The sequence below is a fragment of the Toxorhynchites rutilus genome, chromosome 2, assembly GCF_029784135.1.
Source record: "Toxorhynchites rutilus septentrionalis strain SRP chromosome 2, ASM2978413v1, whole genome shotgun sequence".
NCBI classification, from domain to species: domain Eukaryota; kingdom Metazoa; phylum Arthropoda; class Insecta; order Diptera; family Culicidae; genus Toxorhynchites; species Toxorhynchites rutilus.
Genome location: NC_073745.1, coordinates 41,951,835 through 41,973,978, shown reverse-complemented (window position 1 = coordinate 41,973,978; position 22,144 = coordinate 41,951,835). Strand labels below are relative to the sequence as shown.

General features: G+C 40.8%; 2 protein-coding genes across 12 annotated transcripts in view; one reads left to right on the top strand and one right to left on the bottom strand.

The window, feature by feature from the left end:
- LOC129765462 (venom dipeptidyl peptidase 4) overlaps nucleotides 1-8,730 on the top strand; it is a 78,845-nt gene extending 70,115 nt beyond the window's left edge. For all 11 annotated transcript variants that reach the window (XM_055765809.1, XM_055765810.1, XM_055765808.1 and 8 more), the window contains 5 exons: nucleotides 451-939; nucleotides 999-2,010; nucleotides 7,128-7,676; nucleotides 7,738-7,949; nucleotides 8,012-8,730. In XM_055765809.1, the coding sequence (XP_055621784.1) occupies nucleotides 451-939; nucleotides 999-2,010; nucleotides 7,128-7,676; nucleotides 7,738-7,949; nucleotides 8,012-8,110 (2,361 nt within the window). In that variant the 3' untranslated portion in view covers nucleotides 8,111-8,730. The remainder of the gene's footprint in view (nucleotides 1-450; nucleotides 940-998; nucleotides 2,011-7,127; nucleotides 7,677-7,737; nucleotides 7,950-8,011) is intronic.
- A 6,264-nt stretch (nucleotides 8,731-14,994) lies between these two features.
- LOC129765693 (zinc finger BED domain-containing protein 4-like) lies at nucleotides 14,995-16,212 on the bottom strand. The gene has a single exon (XM_055766105.1). The coding sequence runs from the start codon at nucleotides 16,210-16,212 to the stop codon at nucleotides 14,995-14,997; it is 1,218 nt and encodes a 405-aa protein (XP_055622080.1).
- Nucleotides 16,213-22,144: the final 5,932 nt, after the last annotated feature.

The following is a 22,144-nucleotide window of genomic DNA, read 5'->3' as shown; positions in this document are numbered from 1 at the left end:
AAAAATTTCGATGCATTCTAAAATAATATTATTTAATATATTTAATATAATTCCGTAGTTCTACGTCGAAAATGCGGTCGTGTGCTAGATACAACCCATCACAATTTTTTGTTTTACTTTATCACAACTCACGTAGCTAATTGGTAGTCATAAACCTTGTCAATACGTTCAATACACAACAGCTGACGTTTATAGACCACACAATATACACTGCAGCATATGCCTGATGATAAACCAAATTGCTAATTTATAATCGGGCTGATAAAAGTTTTACTATCTGGAAAACAATTCATTTGTCTGGTACAGTCGCTAATTGATGATTTGATTAGAAATTTCAATGCTTATCTTAATGACACAATGAGCTACTAAATTACTGCTGAAAGCTTGTTTCTAAGTAGTCCGTACACGTGTCCAAATCGCTTATCGTTCTTCTTTTTTTTTCATCCCCAGGAGCTGGTCGGATCGAAGAAACGTAACCTTAAAAAGTTCCTGCTAACGGGCGGAGTGATTGCCATTGCACTTGCGATAGTGGTTACGCTTATCATAGTGTTCACCGGCGCGAGCGAGACCACCAATGGCGATAACGATCGCATCGTTCAGAAGGGGGATCCTATCACGCTGGAGGATTTCCTGACCGGAAAGCTGGTGGCGCGTGACTTCGGTGGCTCTTGGTCACCCAGCGGGAAGGTTATCTCGCGGGACGAGATGGGAGCTGTGCTGGCCTATGACCCCCAAACGAACGAGACGAAGACACTGCTCGGGCTGGACCACGAGGAGCTGCTGCAGGGATTCAAGTTCGATCTGTCAGCCGATGAGCGGTACTTGCTGGTGGCTCGAGGTTACAGTAAAATCTTTCGGCATAGCTTCCTGGCGGTCTACGATATAGTGGATTTGCAGGAAAAGAACAAAGTTATTCCGATAAACGTTGGTGGTGTGAGGGTAATGGGTAAAATGATTCAATGACAACTGCATTATGCTCAATTTTCCATTATTTACAGAAAGCCCTCAATGTTGTCGAGTGGAGTCCGGTAGGGAACTCATTCATCTTCGTTCATCTCAACAACCTTTACTACAAAGCATCACCGGACGCACCGGAAGTGCAGATAACCAGCGACGGCGCTCCAAGCGTTTACAACGGCATTCCGGATTGGGTCTACGAGGAGGAGGTCCTCTCCACAAACATTGCGACGTGGTTTTCGCCGGATGGCCAGAAAATTGCATTCATGAAGTTCAACGACGTTAATACTCGACTGATGAAAATTCCGATCTATGGTCCACCTGGTGTTCCTGAGTTCCAATATCCACACGAGCTGGCATTACACTATCCGAAAGCAGGAACCCCAAATCCCGAGGTTAATCTTTATCAAGTTGATCTGACCACTCCGAAGGTTATGGTCGAAATCAACCCTCCGGCAGCTTTGGTGACTGCTGAGAGAGATCACATCATAACATCTGTCGGATGGGCCACCAACAATCGTGTTATATCGATTTGGAAGAATCGGGTACAAAATCAGGCCATAATCACATCATGCGACGAGAAAAACAATTGTCTGGAGATACAGGACATTAAAGCCAACGGAGGTTGGTTAGAGCTGTTCAGTGCTCCTATCTTTAACAAGGATGGGTCGCAGTTTGTGATCATTAGTTCCCAGGAGCAGGCGGAGGCTGGGGGTTACCATCACATCACCATGATTTCCACCACGAGTAAAACTAGTGTGGCGATCACTAGCGGAAAGTACGTCGTTCAGGATATCCTGAAGTGGGACCTCGAGACCAATTTGATATTCTACACAGCCAACACGGAGCAAGAATCGCACGTGTTGCACATTTATGCGGTTTTGGGAGAACCGGGTGCTAAACCGCAGTGTTTAAGCTGTGCTGTCGGGTCCAGTCCGAAGCAGTCCTACTTTAAGGCGCAGATGAGCAAGAAGGGTAACTACATGGTTCTGGAAGCGAAAGGACCGGGCGTTCCGCAGAGCGAGATGCTCGAATGGAGTTTCGTCAATAAATGTGAGTTTGATTCAAACTGCTAGTACAATCTTCTATAATAAGGTCACATGGGAACGGGAAATATCTGTGGTATAACTGCAAGGTTGACGTAGGACTAACGTTGTTATTGCGATCATTTGTTTGAAGTTGCATCTGAATCAATTCGCAATGAATCGATAAATGAATGTTAGGGGGGAATTTCGAAAACGAGAGCTTTACGTTGGAAGCACAAAGTCTTTGTCGACTGAACGATGTGACATGATTATTCCCTCATTCGAAAGATAAAATGTCTACAACAACAATAAGTTATTGAAATGACAAATATACCTCCTTGAAATTTCATCTCAGTCATGATTAATATGCGGGTGATGGAAGACACGGCTAGCAAAGCTAGATTGTCGTTTGCTTCGACAACGCCGTAGAACATTCTGTTTGCAGAACTGAACTTGTCACGCAGAACTGGTGCAAAATTTATTCTCCGCTTTCACATGATTGTCTTCGTGTGAACGAACCTTTAAGACATTTTTTCTGTCAATATTTTCATCATGGTGAAGTACATGAACGCGCAACGCTTAATAATTATTAAAAGTTACTACCGATATTCGGAGTATATATGCATCGCTCTTCGATGCAACGTGATTCTATATATAGCAATAATATATGTTTAGTAATATGAATTTGAAATCCCTTAATTTTTCGTTACATTTTTCGTAGAGAAATCGAAGTGTTTTATCTATGTTTTATAAAAAAAAGATGACAAGTGTTTAATGAAAAACCTGCTACATTGCTTATCATAAATTCTCACTCTCCCGTCTCTTTATGTGTGATTTGTATACCATTTTTAATAGACAAAATATCTGTCGCTTCCAATCGGGGTACATGAATGTTGCGCTCGCTCTTCCTTCCTCACAACACCCACTCCCTGTATGAGCAATTGTTTAGTAAACTTCGTTTGCCGGCGAGCGTCGGGTGGAAATGAATAGTCATTCTTAACATTTCTTATATACCTATCTCTACGAACCCGCGTCATTATGACGCAACACGCATATATCGACTCTTAGAAAACAATTTAATCATATACTATAAGTAAAAAATGAAAAAATTGTAGAATTGATTACCACAATAATATTACTAATTCAAAAAATATTCTAGTATTTCATTTTGACGTAGGACTACGTCTAACCGGAAGATATAGGGGGTGAAATGGAAATCTAGGCACTGAACAAGTAGGAAAAAATGCAAGATTTGGAACGCTTATAACTCGAGCATTTCTCAATAGATCCCAAAGGTTTTTGCATCAATTGATAGGAAATATATCTACGCATCTATCATAATGAATAACATTCCATTTTTCTTGAGATAAATAATTGAATAATTGTGAAATATCAAGCATTGTCAAAATGCACTATGTGCCCATTTTTGATTGGTCCATTTTGTGCTCCTCAAATCGTACCGACCAAAACGGGCAACCAGAGCAGCAGCGAAATAGAATGAAGCACGATTGGAAAGGAAAAAGAAAAAAATGAACGAAACATTGGTCGCAGTCTCACACATGCGCAATTCTCGAGCCAGTCAGTCAGCTTAAAAATCCCCGCTCCGCTGCCGTAACGATCATTCTCATTCAAACCGTACACCACATCGGTTCGCATCACAACACATCAACAAACCAACCCAAGCAGCCATGTCTGGACATGGTAAAGGAGGAAAAGTGAAGGGAAAGGCAAAATCCCGCTCGAACCGTGTTGGTCTGGAGTTCCTCGCAAGGGTAGCTAGGCCGAGCGCGTTAGTACCAGTGCACCAGTCCACCTAGCCGGCGTTATATAGTTTCGGCCGCCGAAGTGATCGAGTTAGCTGGCAAAGCTGCTCGCGACGATAAGAAAACCCGCATTCGGAACAGAACACATTCGGTTCGGTGGACATCAAGACAACAGGCAGTTGCAGCGAGTGGCGAGTGGCAAACGCAATCGCAAAACGGCATCAGGTAGCAGAAGAAAAAAGTTTGTTCTTTATACAAACTGCTTTGGTGGCAAATCCAGAACAAGGCGGCATCGAGGGCGTTCGAAATGGTTTTTTTTCCAAAACCACGAGTACTAAGTTTTCTAAATTGGAACCATTTCATAAAACAAGGCGCTTTTCAGGGCCATTAAACCTTCCAAAAAAGAGTTTAGGAAATACAGTTCAATACTTTCTAAAACAATATCCAAAATAATAATAAAACACAAATTGATTTTTTCATAATTTGTTTGCCAGGATATGATGAGTATGTGAATTTGGCAGTTGTTCTGAGCTTATTGATTTTCACCAACTCTTAAATTGCTTCTAGATTGAAAGTACAGTAATTTACACTTATCTCGACATTTAGCTAATTGGACGGACCTGTAATGCGACATATTTAGTTGGACATTTTTGTAAACATAGAGTTCGGGGTCCAAATTATGACCCCTCATTGAAAGCCGACACTGTACCACTGTCATCGCAAATGTTCAATTACAGGTTAAAATTACCTCCAATCCGATACTGAGTGGTGGTAATGCGACGTGCCATTGAATGTAATTTACTGTAAAATATGTTACAAGCTGGATGGGAAGAAATTTTCCAACTGTGAAAGCTGTGGCGAGTGGCAAATGCAATCGCTAAACAGAAAGGTTTAGCCGAACAAGATGGGGATATCGAGTGATAACAAAACAATAAACTCTTTAGATTGAAGATAATTTTGTGATCCTGAAAAGGACCCTTTTTAGCCTGCATGTGAATCCAACGAGCGAACAAATCGTAATGAATGTATTTTTTTGCCATCGCTCCCTTTTAACGCTCATTCGTTCGTCTCGTTGGACTCGCCCCTCTGGCTGAGTCTGCCGATTTGTCTCTATCCTGTGAGTGTGTACCGCTTGAGTATAACACACGCGGACCCCAAAAAAATATCTTATTTTCTTTCAAACCGTAAACCCGTGAGGTTGTACGGCATCGGCATCGTGGACGTAACAAAGGAGGACAAGTTAAGGGAAAGGCAAAGTCTCACTCGAACCGTGCAGGTCTCCAGTTCCCTGCTGGTCGCATTCACTGATTGCTCCGCAAGGGTAACTAGGCCGAACGGATTGGTGCCGAAGCACCAGTATACCTAACAGCGATTATAGATTTTCGGCCGTCGGAGTGCTCGAGTTGGCTTGCAAAGCTGCTCACGACAATCAGAAAACCCGCATCAAGAACAGAGCAGCTTCGGTTCGGCGCTCATCAAGGCAACAATTAGTTTCAGTGAGTGGCAAAGTGTTTCTCCGGCACGTCGCATTAAATGTAATTTACTGAACAATATGTCACAAGCTGGATGGGAAGAAATTTTCCAACTATGAAAGCTGTGGCGAGTGGCAAACGCAATAGCTAAACAGGAAGGTTTAACCGAACAAGATGGGAATATCGAGTGATAACAAAAACACAACACCAAAGGTTCTTTTCAGAACCATCAACATATTCATAAAGAGTAAACAGTAAACTAATCCATTTTTCTGGTAGATAGGTAGGTATTCACGTAGGAGAAGAAAATAAAACAATATATTTAAAATATATATTTAACAAAAGCTGTCCCCTTTGTATAGTCCTACGTCACTCCGGTTATGTCCCCGACATTACCCACCCGTCTTTTTTTGTATAAATAAATAGCAAGTCTATAACTCTTGGACATGTTATTCTTTGTATAAAATGATTACCATCAAATGGAATGGAATGGATTCCTCTTCGGAAATACGCAGCACAAATAATACCCCCTACCCATTAATTGGAAACGAAGATCAATTGCTGCATTCGTGAACAACTGATTTCATGAATGCTGATTTCATCAATGTGGTTTCCTCGATGTGGCGAAATATCCTCTAAACCAGGGATTTTCAAACTATTTTGGACAAGAGACCTCTTTTCCAGGATGAAGTAGTACCATCAAACCCTATAGCCAAATTTCTTTTAAAATTTCATCTTTACTTTATTCATACAAAATACTTATCAATTCAAACACTGTGCGGTTAGTTAATTGAGTAAATTTGAGAACAATTTCTCATCAATAAATAGACATAACATTCAGTGAATATCAAGTGTAATTAACCCCTTGAACGATTTTTTTAGTCAGCACTGCTCTGGCAGACGTTTTTTAATTTTTTTTTAAACTTTTCTAAAAGCATGCACACAAGTATATCAAATTAATAGATCGGTATGATTTACAGATACTGATCTCATGAAAAGCATAAAACTTCCAAAATTTCTGGCGAGTCTAGCTCGTCATTGTCAGTTTGTTCAGGAAAGTTTATGACGAGCTGGACTCGTCATTTCCATTCAAGGGGTTATCTATTATTAATACAAATAACAACAATAATACTTCCTACTAAAATATTAGCCATTGGTTCACGTAACACAACTTATACAGTATGTTGAAAGTTTCAAATTAGAACTAGTGTTAATTAATAGAGGTCGATGTTTCGACCGCGTTGACCCCCAAAATCAGTTTCCTTTATTGCGACCTCTGGGAAACCGATATTGACCCCAAGGGGTCGATATCGACCATTTTGAGAATCCCTGCTCTAAACCATATCAAACATTTCTTATTCTCTACTATCGAATCCCTTGTTAATGGCCTCCATCTGTATCGAATTATCATGAATACTCGAAATTCGAATACTCGTTTACGCGAAATGCTCCGTTCAGTCCGGCTGCAGAAAATAAATGTGATTTTTTTTATCTGTTTTATAGTGATTGTCAACTCATTTGCTGGTTCGTCACTTTTACTTCCATTTTTGGAGGAATGTCGGGAGTGAGATTTGAACTCGTGACCTTTAGCGTGAGAGGCATGGATGTTACCACTACGCCAGATCGCCTCCTTCAGAAATGTGATTGGGAGAGAAGAGCATGTCACATCGTAATTAAAACTAAATGGATTCCACTTCATTTCACTCTTTATTTTTAAGAGGCTTCAAACTTTGCGGTTCATTCGCCTCTAATAAATTTCAAAGCGGGCGTCAGCCTATATACAGATTTGTGTGATTTCAATAACCTGTTTCCAAAACATTTTTTTTTGGGAAAGAGTGGGTTTAGTGGACTAAAGCTTTCGTAATTACTACTGAAGCTCATATTTTATAATTTTTCTTTTTTCAATTCAGCCGTTCTCTTCAAACCGGTGATGGTTTTAGAAACCAACGCAGAGCTCCGAGATCGTTTGCAGGGGAAGGTCCTTCCAGAGGTTCAGTACCACGAAATCGACCTTGGCAATGGTTTCACTTCGATGGTTATGCTTCTGGTTCCACCCGGAGCAGACTTGAGCGGGAAAACCAAATACCCTATGCTGGTGGATGTATACGGTGGACCGAACTCCTATTCGGTAACCAGCTCTTGGTCTGTGGGCTGGGGTCACCACATGAGCTCAAACCGGTCGGTGGTTTATGCCAAAATTGACGGACGCGGCTCGGGACTGCGAGGGGATAAGCTACTGTTCCAGCTCTATCGCAAACTGGGTACAGTGGAAATCGAAGATCAGATCACGACCTCTCAGAAGCTAGCTGAGAAACTCAACTTCATCGATCCTTCGCGAATTGCCATCTGGGGATGGAGCTACGGCGGATATGCTTCCGCGATGGCACTAGCCAAAGATGAGCAGCACGTTTTCAAGTGTGCCGTGTCGGTCGCTCCGGTAACCGATTGGACATTCTACGGTAGAAAGAACGTTTTCACCCTCAGTAGATCTATTGATAACACGACCGTTTTTTTTTGCAGATTCAATATACACGGAGCGGTACATGGGCTTGCCAACGTTGACAGACAACAAGAGAGGCTACGAACAGTCGCGACTAACGGCGCTGTTTGAGAACTTCAGGAATCGAAAATACATGTTGATCCACGGAACGTACGATGATAATGTTCACTTCCAGCAGGCAATGCAGCTGTCACGAGCCCTCGAGACCCATGATATTATGTTCAAACAAGTGGTAAATTTTAAAATTATGGAAAGACAAACCCACATTTCATTATAACAAATTTTCACCCATAGAGCTATCCCGATGAGGATCACAGCCTGGCTGGGGTGCGCCCTCATCTGTATCACACTCTTGGTCGTTTCTTCAGCGACTGTTTCGACCAGCAGGACTAGCATAGGCTTCTGGTCGATCAGAGCGAGCACGAGATGTACTTCCTACCGGCAAACGAAAATCCTCCACCGCAAAAGACTTATTCGGTATTCTGTGAGCAGTGCGATTATAACAGCAGCAGCAGCAGCAGCAGCAGCCAACAGCCCTCCGAAAGCGTGTGGCAGTGAGGAAGTGGGGGAAGGGGAGAGAGTTTTACTCTTGTAAATACTGCAATCAAGTGACTGTAAATATGAAAATCCGTTTCGTTACCGTGCCGGATTGTGATTTACATTCAAAACCATGAATTAACGTCTTGCCAGTTTCAATATGAAGTGTGTAAAGTACACATCAAACCTGTTTAGAGTCCAATTCAGCAGCACAAGGCCGAACCAATGTCATTAGCCAATTGTAAAGATAAGATTAAAAAATAATACTAGTCAGTATTCAGAATGGATGTGCAAAGTTATATTGTTTGTTACTTCATATACATGTATTTAGTATATTTCACTTCTTTTGAACACAGTTTTGATGTTGATTGAAGAACAGGATTCATGTTTATCAGAGCGAACCGTGATACAGGCAGACCAAAAGTCAAGGTTTGTAGAATACATGTTGGAAATAAATATTTTAGTTAAACGACAAACGGTGTTTCTGTTCGAATGTTTTTGGATACATTGTGGGATGATATTTGAAAGCATACATTAAAAAATGGATTAGTTTCGGATGGCGATGAGAAAAACACAAAAGATAATGAAACAAATCTTCCTAAAATCTTACGTATATTATTCCTTCTACAAAAATGCTTCGATGTCTTGCTGAGCGGCCTTACGGCAATTGGCCGGAGCCTTGGCTAAGCCCATATCCGGCCGAAAGACCACATTTTCCTTCGCGTGATACTTTTTGATGATGACGGCAACTTCCGGCTGGCACTCTATACTGTTATATCCCCGTCCACCGCAATCCCCGAGGGAAAGATTGGTCGAACATGTGCTCTTCAAACTGTGCCGACCAGAATGAGCAACTAACGTAGCAGTAAGGCAAAATTTTCAAGTCTCATCGTTTGATGATCATCGAAGCAACATAGTTGCCGGCGAGTGTCGAACGAGAATGAATTTGTCTTTCTCAATACAGGTTAAGAAGAAGTTAGAAGTAGAGTGTTCCTCAAGGACCTTTATCAGGGCTAGAGGCGAATGATTTTTCAATTAAAGTTCCTTCAATTCAAAAAAGAAGGAAGGGACAATTGGTCATCTCAAATGGACATCTCAAACAAAGTTTTGAATTTCACGCAAAAAAAATGGATTTTTTCCCTCCAACCTAATATTATGCTATTCAATATTTAAATCGTTGAAAAACACCTCTGTCTGTAGTAGGAAAAAAAACATGACTGTTAACCATTATTCTAAAAAAAATCAATATTTTAATTTATTTTATAATTAGTAACTCAAATACACCCTGTCCAACTTCTATAGGATCACCCTGATTATGTTTCGTTGAGCTCTTCAATCGTGGTGTGCCGTTTTCCCTCAATGTAGATTCTGCGTACAAGGATCCCCCTAAGATTTTCTACACGATCCAAGTCTGGAGAGCGAGCCGGCCAGTCCAAAAAATAGTTTTTGGTCCTTATTGTTTTGCTGGAATATGATTTTTTTGTGACAATGTCCACGCAAAAACGGTAGGAGAGAGAATTCCAGAACATGTATGTAATCCTTGAATGATGTGAGAACTATCTTGAGCTTTCCGTTTGCACAGAATCCCGCCCAAACCATGCACGAGCATCCACCATAATTCCTGGTTGAAAAATACTGTTCCTTCTTCCGTAAATCACACCAGTACCCGTTGAAACCATGAGGACCATCCAAATTGATTTTTTTTTCGTCAGTGAAGGTAGCCTATACATTGAAGAACTTTTCGTTATGGTATATAGCAAAATTTATTCTTTTCGAAACATTCTTTGTCACAACATACCATGTCCCACTGTCGGTTCATGTGAGCTTTGGCAAAACTCAGACGTCCTCCGATGTAAGATGGTGGAAGATAAGGAGCTACAACCTTAGAAGCCCTCTTTATGTGAAGATTGTATACCAAAACTTGACGAATTTCCACCCGAGTAACATTAAAATTGAAACATTGCTTTATTTGCATAAACGATTTTGAGGTATTCGAAGCTGTTCTAGCTATATCCCGCTTTTCCCGGTCAGAGAGCTTCGATTTACGTGAAGATCTCTCCTTCTTACCGCATCCTTGAGAATTCGCCAAATAATTGAGCACTACTTGATGGGATCGTCCAATCCGACAAGTAATTTCTCTGATACCAACATTTTCTTGGTGAAATGCATCGATTTGTCTATCTTCTCACTCCGTGAGCACTTTTCTCTTTGGAATTTTCCAGATTTATTGATCAAAATAACAACTAAAACAACGGAAAATGTAACTGGTCTTATAGAAATCTGACACTTGAAAAATACAAAAACATTCGTTTACGCTCAGTGCATGTACACACAAATATGTAAATCATGCAGTGTATGGTAGTCACCAATACCCACACGCTAGAATATAAATTGAAGCATTGTTTGTTTACAATGACACAAAGCAACAGGATCATTACCTGGTCTTATAAAAGTTGGACAGAGTGTATAGTACCCGGTCTCCTTCCAGTCCTTGTCGCCTAGCGTCATGTAGGTCTCGTCATCCATTTTGATCAGAATGTCGCGGAAAGTTGTTTTTTACCGGCATCTTACCAGCAGCTACTCAAATACGGTCGGCCGGGAGTGACGCTTCCGCATAAAATGTCTGATTTGCCTAGGGTCTTTTTCACCGTTTGGCCGGCTGTTGCGACCTTTCGGCTCAAGGTGCGGAACGATGAGGTCACCCGTTGCGATTGATGACAGCGTTTTTTTTTTTTTTTTTTATCCAAAATATATATTTTTATAAAGGCTCATATGGCGTTAGCCTCACGGGGCCGGGAGTTCAATACAATTTTTCTTATTATCTATGTTAGTAGTATGTAACCGATTACTCGCGGTTGGCTCGAGGTTAGTATTACAAGTGTTTTCGTAATTGGGATGTTGCTGTCTCCAATGCTCTGTACGTGTGCAGCTGACCATTAATCAGCAACGCCCCCCTAGTCTGTACCTCATATCTAGCGTGGTGCGTCTTTCTAAGTCGCTTTAATGACAGCGTTGAAGTAATTAAAAAAAACACTATAGAAATGGTGGTAACATCCACCAATCGTTTGGTGGGTAAATTTAAGGTCACTGACTCTGTCTATGATCTGGCGATATCGTAGCCAATGAGGTTTTACCGAGGTGCCAATATGTCTAGATGAAAACTAATAATTTAGAAGAGTGTGAAGTAATCTAAAAATCTCTAGGTAACTCGTCGCAATTGGGGATCTCCGAGCCAAGCTTACATTGAATTAATTATTTCGGTGAAGCAAACTTTTGAATAATTGAAAAATGTGAAGCATCCTTGTTCTAATTGGTCGAACATGTGCTGTACCTACCAGAATGAACAGCTAACGTAGCAGCAAGGCACAATTTTCAAGTCACATCATTTTATGGGCACCGAAGCACCATAGCTGCCGACGAGTGTCGAGGGAGAATGAATTGTCTTTCTCAATACAGGTGAAGAAGGAGTTTGATATAGAATTTTCCACAAGGGCATTTATCAGAGTTAGAGGCAAATTATTTTTCAGTTAAAGCCCGTTCAATTCAAAGAAGGAAGGAAGGAACAATTGGTCAAGAATGCTGTTTTTTTCAACAGTTAACTATTAAAATAGAAAACTCAACTCTTACAATGCGTTTGAAATTCAATTCAGTTCAAACGGTTTTTCCACCATTTGGAATATTGATTGGGTGAAATTAACGGATTTCTAAACGGTTACAAATATTCATATCAACATCTTTCCATCCGTGTCTCTAAGCCAGACCCTTATACCCGTTGGGCTACGTGGGCTGAAAGTCCCGGGATTTTTTAACAGATGGCGCAACTAAATATGAACAAGATTCATTTCGAGAGGTTCATCTGTCACTAGCTTATGTCCGAAGTTTCATGACATTCCGATTATTTGTTCACAAACTACAGTTGTTTAAGTGCTACTACCTGAGTATTCGTATAGAAAATGGAATAAGAGGATTATCGTATTTTGATCAAACATTGTTTTTTGATGGGAAAAACTCCTGAACAATCAATGCAGAGGTTGACGAAATGTTATCCCACTTCTGCTCCTTCGAGAACAACAGTTTATCGGTTTCAAATGGGCCGTACAAGCTCTGCAGATGTACCTCGCTCTGGAAAGGCAAAAGAGGCTATGAATCCAGAAATCGTAAAACAAGTGCATCGACTCGTTTTGAACGATCGAAAAGTGAAGTTACGCGAGTTAAATGAGGCCGTAGGCATTTCAAAAGAACGAGTGGGATACATTTTGCACGAAATCTTGGACATGAAAAAGCTATCCACGCGACCATCGACCAAAAACAGCGGCCAGTTGATGACTCAACGGCCGGTTTGGCGTTGTAGAAGCGTAATCGAGTGGACTTCTTTCGACGTTTTGTGACACACTCTTGAGTCCAATAGACAGTCTGCAGTGCAGAGTGACTGACAAGCCACGAAAGCCGGCTTAAGCGGCCAAACCAACGGTCTGCCGGAAAGTTTTTAGCCTCCGTTTTTTTGGATGCGCATGGCATAGAAGGGAAACACAACTACCGGAGAGTATTATGCTGCGTTATTGGACAAACTGAATGACGAAATAAAGAAAATAAGGCGAGAAAAAAAAGTGAAGAGATTCACATCGAATGAGGAAGTCATCGCAGAAACTGAAGCATATTTCAAAGGCTTAGATGTTTCGTACTACAGAAAGGGAAACGAAATGTTGGAAACTCGCTATACAAAGTGTATTGTCCTCGAAGGAAACTATGTTGTGGAATAAATACAATTTTGTTCATAAAACGATTGTTTTCGTTAAAATCCCGGGACTTTTCAGCCCATGTAGTGAATATGCGCTCACTACAACGAATTACTACAACTGCGTAAAACAATTGTGATGAAAAGTTAATATTTCGTTTCATTCTAAAATAATATCTGAATCGATAAACAAGAGAATTGTATGAAATGATTGTGTAGTACTACGTCAAAAATGCGGTCATGTCTCGCACACCATCCACTTGTTTCGAGACACTCCGATGACATTCATCGACCAATTTGAATCGAAATCAGAATCAAGTCGTGCTGAACACTGTTTTTTCCATTCATATGATTTATTGAGTAATTGTTTAAATAAAGCATATAAGTTGTTTATTAGATCATCATTATTCATTTTTAAATGTATAAATATTTTCCTGATATTTATTCTATTAAATTCCAAAAAAATAAATAAAATACTAACTTTCACGATGAATAGACGAGTCGAGACGAATTAACGAGTCGAGAAAGACGCACCACGCTAGATACGGGGTACAGACTAGGGGGGCGTTGCTGATTAATGGTCAGCTGCATCCCAATAGGCAGTATCCTGTGTCGGGCACACGTACAGAGCATTGCAGACTACAACATCTCAATTATGAGAACACTTGTAATACTAACTTCGAGCCAACCGCGAGTAATCGGTTACATATTACTAACATAGTTGTAAGGCAAACATTGTCGAAATATTGAATTCCCGGCCTGCCAGGCTGACGCCATATGAGCCTTAATAAAAATATATATTTTGGAAAAAAAATAGCGAGAACTTATCCAAGGTTTCAATATTATTACATTTGTAAACGCGGCCGTAGATTAGAATACTCCTGTTCGTGAATCAAAATATATGAGTATTCATTGATAAGGCGTTTGTGTCCTCGAGCGTTATTATTTGTTATTTAACATGTTGATAGTAAGATGGCACTGCAATCAACTTAGCGAGGACACATCCTCAGTGTACATTGATTGCGACTGAAATTATTCGCGTCGATGGCATTTAGCTTCGCGTTCTGTTGGTGTGCAGCGGAAATTGTAACGGATTTCTAGATGTTAAAACTAGAGGTGGGCAAAATGGTTCTTTTTAGTGAGCGGATCAGAGCGGTTCCGCTCACTAAGGTGAACTAGCTCTTTTCAACAGCTCACTCGCTTTTCATTTCGTTTGATTTTTCTTAGAGAATTCGATCAATTTAGTAAAAAGCTTAAGAAATTTATTGGTATTACTGTTAAAATGTTCAATTTATTAATAAATGGTTGAAAAGTATGTTTTGAATATATTTTAAGTTAGATTTACATTTAAAAACATGATCTTCGCAACATTCTTGGGAGATAGTGCACTTCGCCGCTCACTAATGAGCTGTCCCGTCTTCGAGAAGATTCGCTCACATGGAACAGACGTAGCAATGATGCATAGCCTGGTAAGCATAATCCGATATAGATTTGGGTAGACATGTTTCCTTGAATTCCACCAGGCAAGCGGGTCTCCATGTCTGGATAAATACGGTTGGTTGGTATTTGTCCAGTTCCATGATGCAGGCAGTCCTTGGATCTTGTGTTGTTTGTACTTTGCTGATGGTTTCGTCGAACTGCTCCCAAATAACTGACTTAGCAGCAGAAGGCTGGAGCTCAGGTTGTTGTTCCTCACACGTTGCAGTACAATTTTGTTGCATCTTTTGCAAAAGAGCTTGGTATGTTTCGTTGAACATCGCCTGGTCAGAAAAACCTTGTTTTTTAAATCTTGGGTCTAGAAAAATAGCTTCAGCGATAAGATCATTCGATTCTCTATCTCCAAATCGTTTTACAAGACCACTATGTAACTCATCAACCAGCTTTTTGACAATTGGTGGAAGCGAATCGGATGATTTCTGTTTCAGTTTAGTTTGATCAATCATCATTCGTGCAAGTACTGCACTTTTGGACAAGGTGACGGATTTTTCAGCAGATATTTCAACAGTTACTTCATTGAAAGTACGAAGAATGTCCATGCTTGACTCGATGATTTCCCAGTCTTCAGCGTACAGCGTTTCGGATCCAGTAAGGCCAATGTTGAAATTACAGACTCTTTATTCACCATCATTCGCTCTAACATATAAAATGTAGAGTTCCACCTCGTTGGAACATCCTGCTTTAGTCTTAGAGTCGGTTTACCAAGCTTTTCCTGCATTTCGGTCAGTTTTGAGGCAGCATGGCTACTTTTTTTGAAAAATTTAATTATAGTCTTGCACTTATCGACAACTTGTTGTATGGAGTTTTTAATCGCGCTCTGCACAACTAAGCTCAAGGAATGTGCAAAGCAGCCCAGCTGTCTCATGTTCAATATTTTTGCTGCTGACTTCATATTGGAAGCGTTATCAGTAACAATTACAATCGTTTTACTTTCAATCCCAAACATACGAAGCACATCACTCACCCACTTCGCTATATTCTCACCGGTATGCCTTGGCGTGAACTCTGAGCACTCCAGCAGGTATGATTTTAACGTACCATTTTTATCAATAAAATGTGCAGTGAGTGCATAAAAACCAGTGTTGGTCATGCTGGTCCAACCGTCACAAGTTACACAGACAGCCGGAGCTTCCAGCACCTCTGATTTTACTTTTGCTACCAACTCATTATAAGTAGCAAGCATAAGCCCATTAGACAAAGTTTTGCTGCTTGGAAGTGTGTAGGACGGATTAAGAAGATGTATAAACTTCTTGAATTCCTCATCCTCAACAATTGAAAAAGGATGGAATTCCTTACAAATCATTTTTAATAGCTGGATGTCAATAAGCCGGCGTTTGTGAGGTGATATCGGTTTAACGATCTCGACGAATTGTGTCATCGAAGACTGCGGGATGAACCGCGTAAAGTTTGACCCAGAGGTACTAGTGTCGGATGTCGTTGCAGATTTTCGGTCTTGATTGCTGGGAAGAGGTTGAGTTTGTACATCACCTGAAGTTTCAACAGTTTCTGCTGCGGGTTCAGAACGTGGCTCCGTCTGCTCTTTCGATGCACCATCTACTCTTTTCAGAGGAATCATGGGGTGCTTCGTTTTAAGGTGCCTCTTTAAGTTGCTTACAGATCCCGCAGACATAGCGACACGGGCTTTGCAGTACCGACATAAACCTTTACCGTCTTCCTTGGAAAAATGGTACCAAATATCACTCTGCGTTCTTCCTTGCGGTAACATTTTGGCTAAAAAAAAGAATAAAGATGATTACTAATGAATCGTGCTCCGTTTTTCTATTTAAGCTTACCATTCAGATAAACGGAATATCCAATTTAATTTTACTGAAAAAACAGCAGAGCAAACTCAAGCGTGGATACGTACCACCAAACTAGGAGATTAAATGATTTTGCAATTTCATTGTTGACAGAAAAGCATAATCCGAGCAATAATAAATGATTTCGGTTGTTTGTGTTTGTGGGCAAAACCGTCCCGCTCTCAATACCGCTCAGAACAACTCTCGTTCGCTCAATTTTCGCTCGCTGCCACGGTCAGTAGTCAGTACTCAGATTAGTGGATGGAATACATACAGCAAACAGCACGTGGCATGCGCTTGCAAGCGCTTTCGCTCTCGCTCTCGATCAGCTCTATCTTGGTCGTTCGTATGCCAACTTCCAACGCCCAGCTCCCATTCAGGGATCAGGGGTTCTAGTTCAGTAGCTCGCGTGTAGTGATCCCCGATTTTTGAAATTAATCGTTCATCAGCTAATCGAATACTTTTCATCAGTTTGTTATTCGATACGATTATTCGCCTCAAATAATCGATTAATCGATTAATCGTCACACTGAGAGAAATAATTTGTTAGACTGATTTTCTCATTTGCGAGAAAGCATTCTGGAATCAAAAAAGTGTTCATTCTGCCTGAAAATCAATTACAGTAGAACCCCGATTATCCGCGGAATAGTCGGGCTAGATCACCGCGTATAACGAAAATCGCGGATAACGCAATAAAGGGCTAAACGTGAGGTGCAAGCATTGGAAAAAGATATTTTTAGCATGAAAACCATGTTTTATCAATACAGAAAATATTGAACTATCCATCTGTATGGTCGTGTACATCAGTGATCAGATAATGTGAAAGCCACGACCAAAACAAAAGAGCATGAGTCTACCACTCACTGACAAATTTCGGGAAGGTTTATAGATTTACTAAGGAACTCGTAGTCGCGGATCATCCGCTCGCGGAAAATCGAGGTTCTACTGTATTATCTCTTACTCTTACCTAAACTTGTAAACAAAGCTCAATTCGCGTTGACGGCATTGGGCTTCATTTACCAGTTTAGGGGAGCGTCAAAGATAACGTTTTTTTTCTCTGGGTTTGTATCGATTAATCGACGTAAATTATTCGTTCGCTTCGATTATTGGTTGCGCAGTATTCGTTCGATTTATAATCGATTTCTGTAGGAAGTATTCGATTAATCGAACGATTATCGGGGATCACTATTCGCGTGGCTTGGCTGGCGCGCGGTAATGCTAAGATCTTTTACATAGCTCTCGCTCGCGCTCAGCCTAATCAACAAATTCATGTATCAGTTTTTTTTCCTGAAGTGAGCGGTGAGTTACCGCTCTTTATAAAAGAGTGGTAGTTCGCTCACTCACTTTAAAGAACCAGCTCTTTAGATCAGTTCGCGAGCGGATCGCCCACCTCTAGTTAAAACACCCAAATAAAAAGACGGGTGGGTAATGTCGGGGACATAACCGGAGTGACGTAGGACTATACAAAGGGGACAGCTTTTGTTAAATATATATTTTAAATATATTGTTTTATTTTGAATACGTGAATACCTACCTATCTACCTGAAAAATGGATTAGTTTACTGTTTACTCTTTATGAATATGTTGATGGTTCTGAAAAGAACCTTTGGTGTTGTGTTTTTGTTATCACTCGATATTCCCATCTTGTTCGGTTAAACCTTCCTGTTTAGCTATTGCGTTTGCCACTCGCCACAGCTTTCATAGTTGGAAAATTTCTTCCCATCCAGCTTGTGACATATTGTTCAGTAAATTACATTTAATGCGACGTGCCGGAGAAACACTTTGCCACTCACTGAAACTAATTGTTGCCTTGATGAGCGCCGAACCGAAGCTGCTCTGTTCTTGATGCGGGTTTTCTGATTGTCGTGAGCAGCTTTGCAAGCCAACTCGAGCACTCCGACGGCCGAAACTCTATAATCGCTGTTAGGTATACTGGTGCTCCGGCACCAATCCGTTCGGCCTAGTTACCCTTGCGGAGCAATCAGTGAATGCGACCAACAGGGAACTGGAGACCTGCACGGTTCGAGTGAGACTTTGCCTTTCCCTTAACTTGTCCTCCTTTGTTACGTCCACGATGCCGATGCCGTACAACCACACGGGTTTACGGTTTGAAAGAAAATAAGATATTTTTTTGGGGTCCGCGTGTTTTATACTCAAGCGGTACACACTCACAGGATAGAGACAAATCGGCAGACTCAGCCAGAGAGGCGAGTCCAACGAGACGAACGAATGAGCGTTAAAAGGGAGCGATGGCAAAAAAATACATTCATTACGATTTGTTCGCTCGTTGGATTCACATGCAGGCTAAAAAGGGTCCTTTTCAGGATCACATAATTATCTTCAATCCAAAGAGTTTATTGTTTTGTTATCACTCGATATCCCCATCTTGTTCGGCTAAACCTTTCTGTTTAGCGATTGCATTTGCCACTCGCCACAGCTTTCACAGTTGGAAAATTTCTTCCCATCCAGTTTGTGACATATTTTACAGTAAATTACATTGAATGCGACGTGCCGAAGCGCCACTCAGTGTCGCATTGGAGGCGATTTCAACCTGTAATTGAATATTTACGATGACAGTGGTACAGTGTCGACTTTCAATTTGGGGTCATAATTTGGATCTTTTTTATTTACAAAAATGTCCAACTAAATAAGTCGCATTACATGTCCGTCCAATTAGCTAAATGTCGAACTAATTGTAAATTACTGTACTTTCAATCTGGAAACAATTTAAGAATTGGTGAAAATTGAATAATCAGGAAAGTCCCCAACTATCAATAAGCTCAGAACAACTGCCAAATTCACATACTCATCAGATCCTGGCAAACAAATTATGAAAAAATCAATTTGTGTTTTATTATTATTTTGGATAATGTTTTAGAAAGCATTGAACTGTATCTCCTAAACTCTTTTTTGGAAGGTTTAATGGCCCTGAAAAGCGCCTTGTTTTATGGATTGGTTCCAATTTAGAAAACTTAGTACTCGTGGTTTTGAAAAAAACCATTTCGAACGCCCTCGATGCCGCCTTGTTCTGGATTTGCCACCAAAGCAGTTTGTATAAAGAACAAACTTTTTTCTTCTGCTACCTGATGCCGTTTTGCGATTGCGTTTGCCACTCGCCACTCGCTGCAACTGCCTGCTGTTGTCTTGATGTGTTCTGTTCTGAATGCGGTTTTTCTTATCGTCGCGAGCAGCTTTACCAGCCAACTCGATCACTTCGGCGGCCGAAACTATATAACGCCGGCTAGGTGGACTGGTGCACTGGTACTAACGCGCTCGGCCTAGCTACCCTTGCGGGGAACTCCAGATCAACACGGTTCGAGTGGGATTTTGCCTTTCCCTTCACTTTTCCTCCTTTGCCATGTCCAGACATGGCTGCTTGGGTTGGTTTGTTGATGTGTTGTGATGCGAACCGATGTGGTGTACGGTTTGAACGAGAATGATCGTTACGGCAGCGGAGCGGGGATTTTTAAGCTGACTGGCTGGCTCGAGAATTACGCATGTGTGAGACTGCGACCAATGTTTCGTTCATTTTTTTCTTTTTCCTTTCCAATCGTGCTTCATTCTATTTCGCTTCTGCTCTGGCTGCCCGTTTTGGTCGGTACGATTTGAGTAGCACAAAATGGACCAATCAAAAATGGGCACATAGTGCTATTTGACAATGCTTGATATTTCACAATTATTCAATTATTTATCTCAAGAAAAATGAAATGTTATTCGTTATGATAGATGCGTAGATATATTTCCTATCAATTGATGCAAAAACCTTTGCGATCTATTGAGAAATGCTCGAGTTATAAGCGTTCCAAATCTTGCATTTTTTCCTACTTGTTCAGTGCCTGGATTTCCATTTCACCCCCTATATCTTCCGGTTAGACGTAGTCCTACGTCAAAACCGGTTTATGAAGGAAAATTAACTTTCTTAACTGTATCAAAAATGTATTCCATGTAATAGAGTAACACTTTTTTGTGTGTATAAATATTGAACGAAAGTCGTGTCTATTTCGGGATAATGATTTACAATTATAATGATGAACTCTGGTGGAAATACCTGGATCATGCGGATGGATTCAAATTGTTTGTAAATTGGAATCCAATAGAAATGTCAAAAGAAATCCAATAACCACACACTACAACATTTATTTCATTCGAGTTCATTCGTCGTGTACCCGGTTCCATGCTGCCCGCTCTCAGCTCTCTAGAGCATTGAGGACACAAGGCAGACAATCGGATATCCCCGTCCGGGATATTAGGTAGCCGTGATCCTGATCTTCTGCTCCATCTATACCTGTTCCTCAGAAACGCCGATGTCAACGTTTAATGATGTTTCCTCTGTTGTATCCCTGTATCATATCCCTCCTATCCGATCGATAAACTTTTACTTAGTCGCGGCAATACATACACATACTTTTTACAGATACACGGGCCGAAGGTTGTGCAGCCCACTGATCATTCACCAACAGCTGAGGATTGCACCGCTCATGGCAACTCTACACGAGCTGATGATTCTGCTGGTTAGTGACCATTCTATCCTGGGTTCCTCGAGTCGAGAAAGACGCACCACGCTAGATATGGGATACATACTAGGGGGGCGTTGCTGATTAATGGTCAGCTGCATCCCAATAGGAAGTATCCCGTGTCGGGCACACGTACAGAGCATCGAAGACTGCAACATCCCAATTATGAGAACACTTGTAATACTAACCACGAGCCAACCGCGAATAATCGGTTACATATTACTAAAATAGTTTTTTTTTAATTTTTAATCCCTTTCGTTTATTTTAGGCTCATTAGCATTTTAGTTGTAGTTGTATTTAGAGCCGAATTTTAATCGTGTACATGTCACATTTTTATCATATCTATAAATTATCACATTACACGGTTGTCATTTTTCGGCGTTAGAGTATTCCCTTCTATACCATTGCATACGGTACACATTTACTCAGCAGCCATTTAGGCGTAAGAGTTTTTCCTTCTGTTCTTCCATTATCCAGTTAGACCGGTCAGCGGAGACGGTTGATTGATCATTGTTGAGTTATTTATAGAACAGCAGCCCGACGTGTCTTGCAGAGTAGAGTAGTTGTATGGATGAATCGATCTTATTCCGACCGTGGATCGATCTCTATCGCTGATGATTGTTGCGTGGACGTAGTTATTCTGTAACAACCAGAAAGATGGTCCAATGAAAGCCCTGAGTTAGAACTCACAATCGATCGCTTACTAAGCGAACGCGTAATGAATGTGGCTACGGAGACCCCCTAACATAGTTGTAAGCAAACATTGTCGAAATATTGAACTCCCGGCCCCGTTAGGCTGACGCCATAGGAGCCTTAATAAAAATATATATTTTGGATAAAAAAAAGGCAAAAAAGCTGGATTAACGCATTGTACTTACTAATAAGGTAGGGCGAGGCTGGTTGATGATTTTTGTATGAATTTTGTTATAACTTTGTAGTACGAAGTTTTGCGTTAGAATGTTGTGTACCGTCAGTGGGGGTGTCATTGGGCCAAAAACCTATATGTTTCAGTTAGCCCCCTCCTAACAACCACATTTTAGCATCAACATCATGTTGGAGCACGTTATTATAATCATCATAGTTATATTTACAGCTGATGCAAGAATGGTTGAATTATAATGAAAACTAAGGGGTGTCATTGGGCCAGGTATCAAACTTATGGGCAAGGCTATCTAAAAGGTGTAAATATCATGTAACTATCATTCATACACTTGAGTAAACTCACAACGTAGCCTCTATGCGTAAAATATGTGGAGAATTCCACGTCTATCCACATAAAACTGCGTTAGCTTGTGATAACCAGTAGAAAATACAGATTTATATGAAAAGCAGAGAAGATATTTAC

What these genes read in the sequence shown, in the direction of transcription:
- LOC129765693 (XM_055766105.1), bottom strand. Translation starts at nt 16,212, where the DNA reads ATGTTACCGCAAGGAAGAACGCAGAGTGATATTTGGTACCATTTTTCC.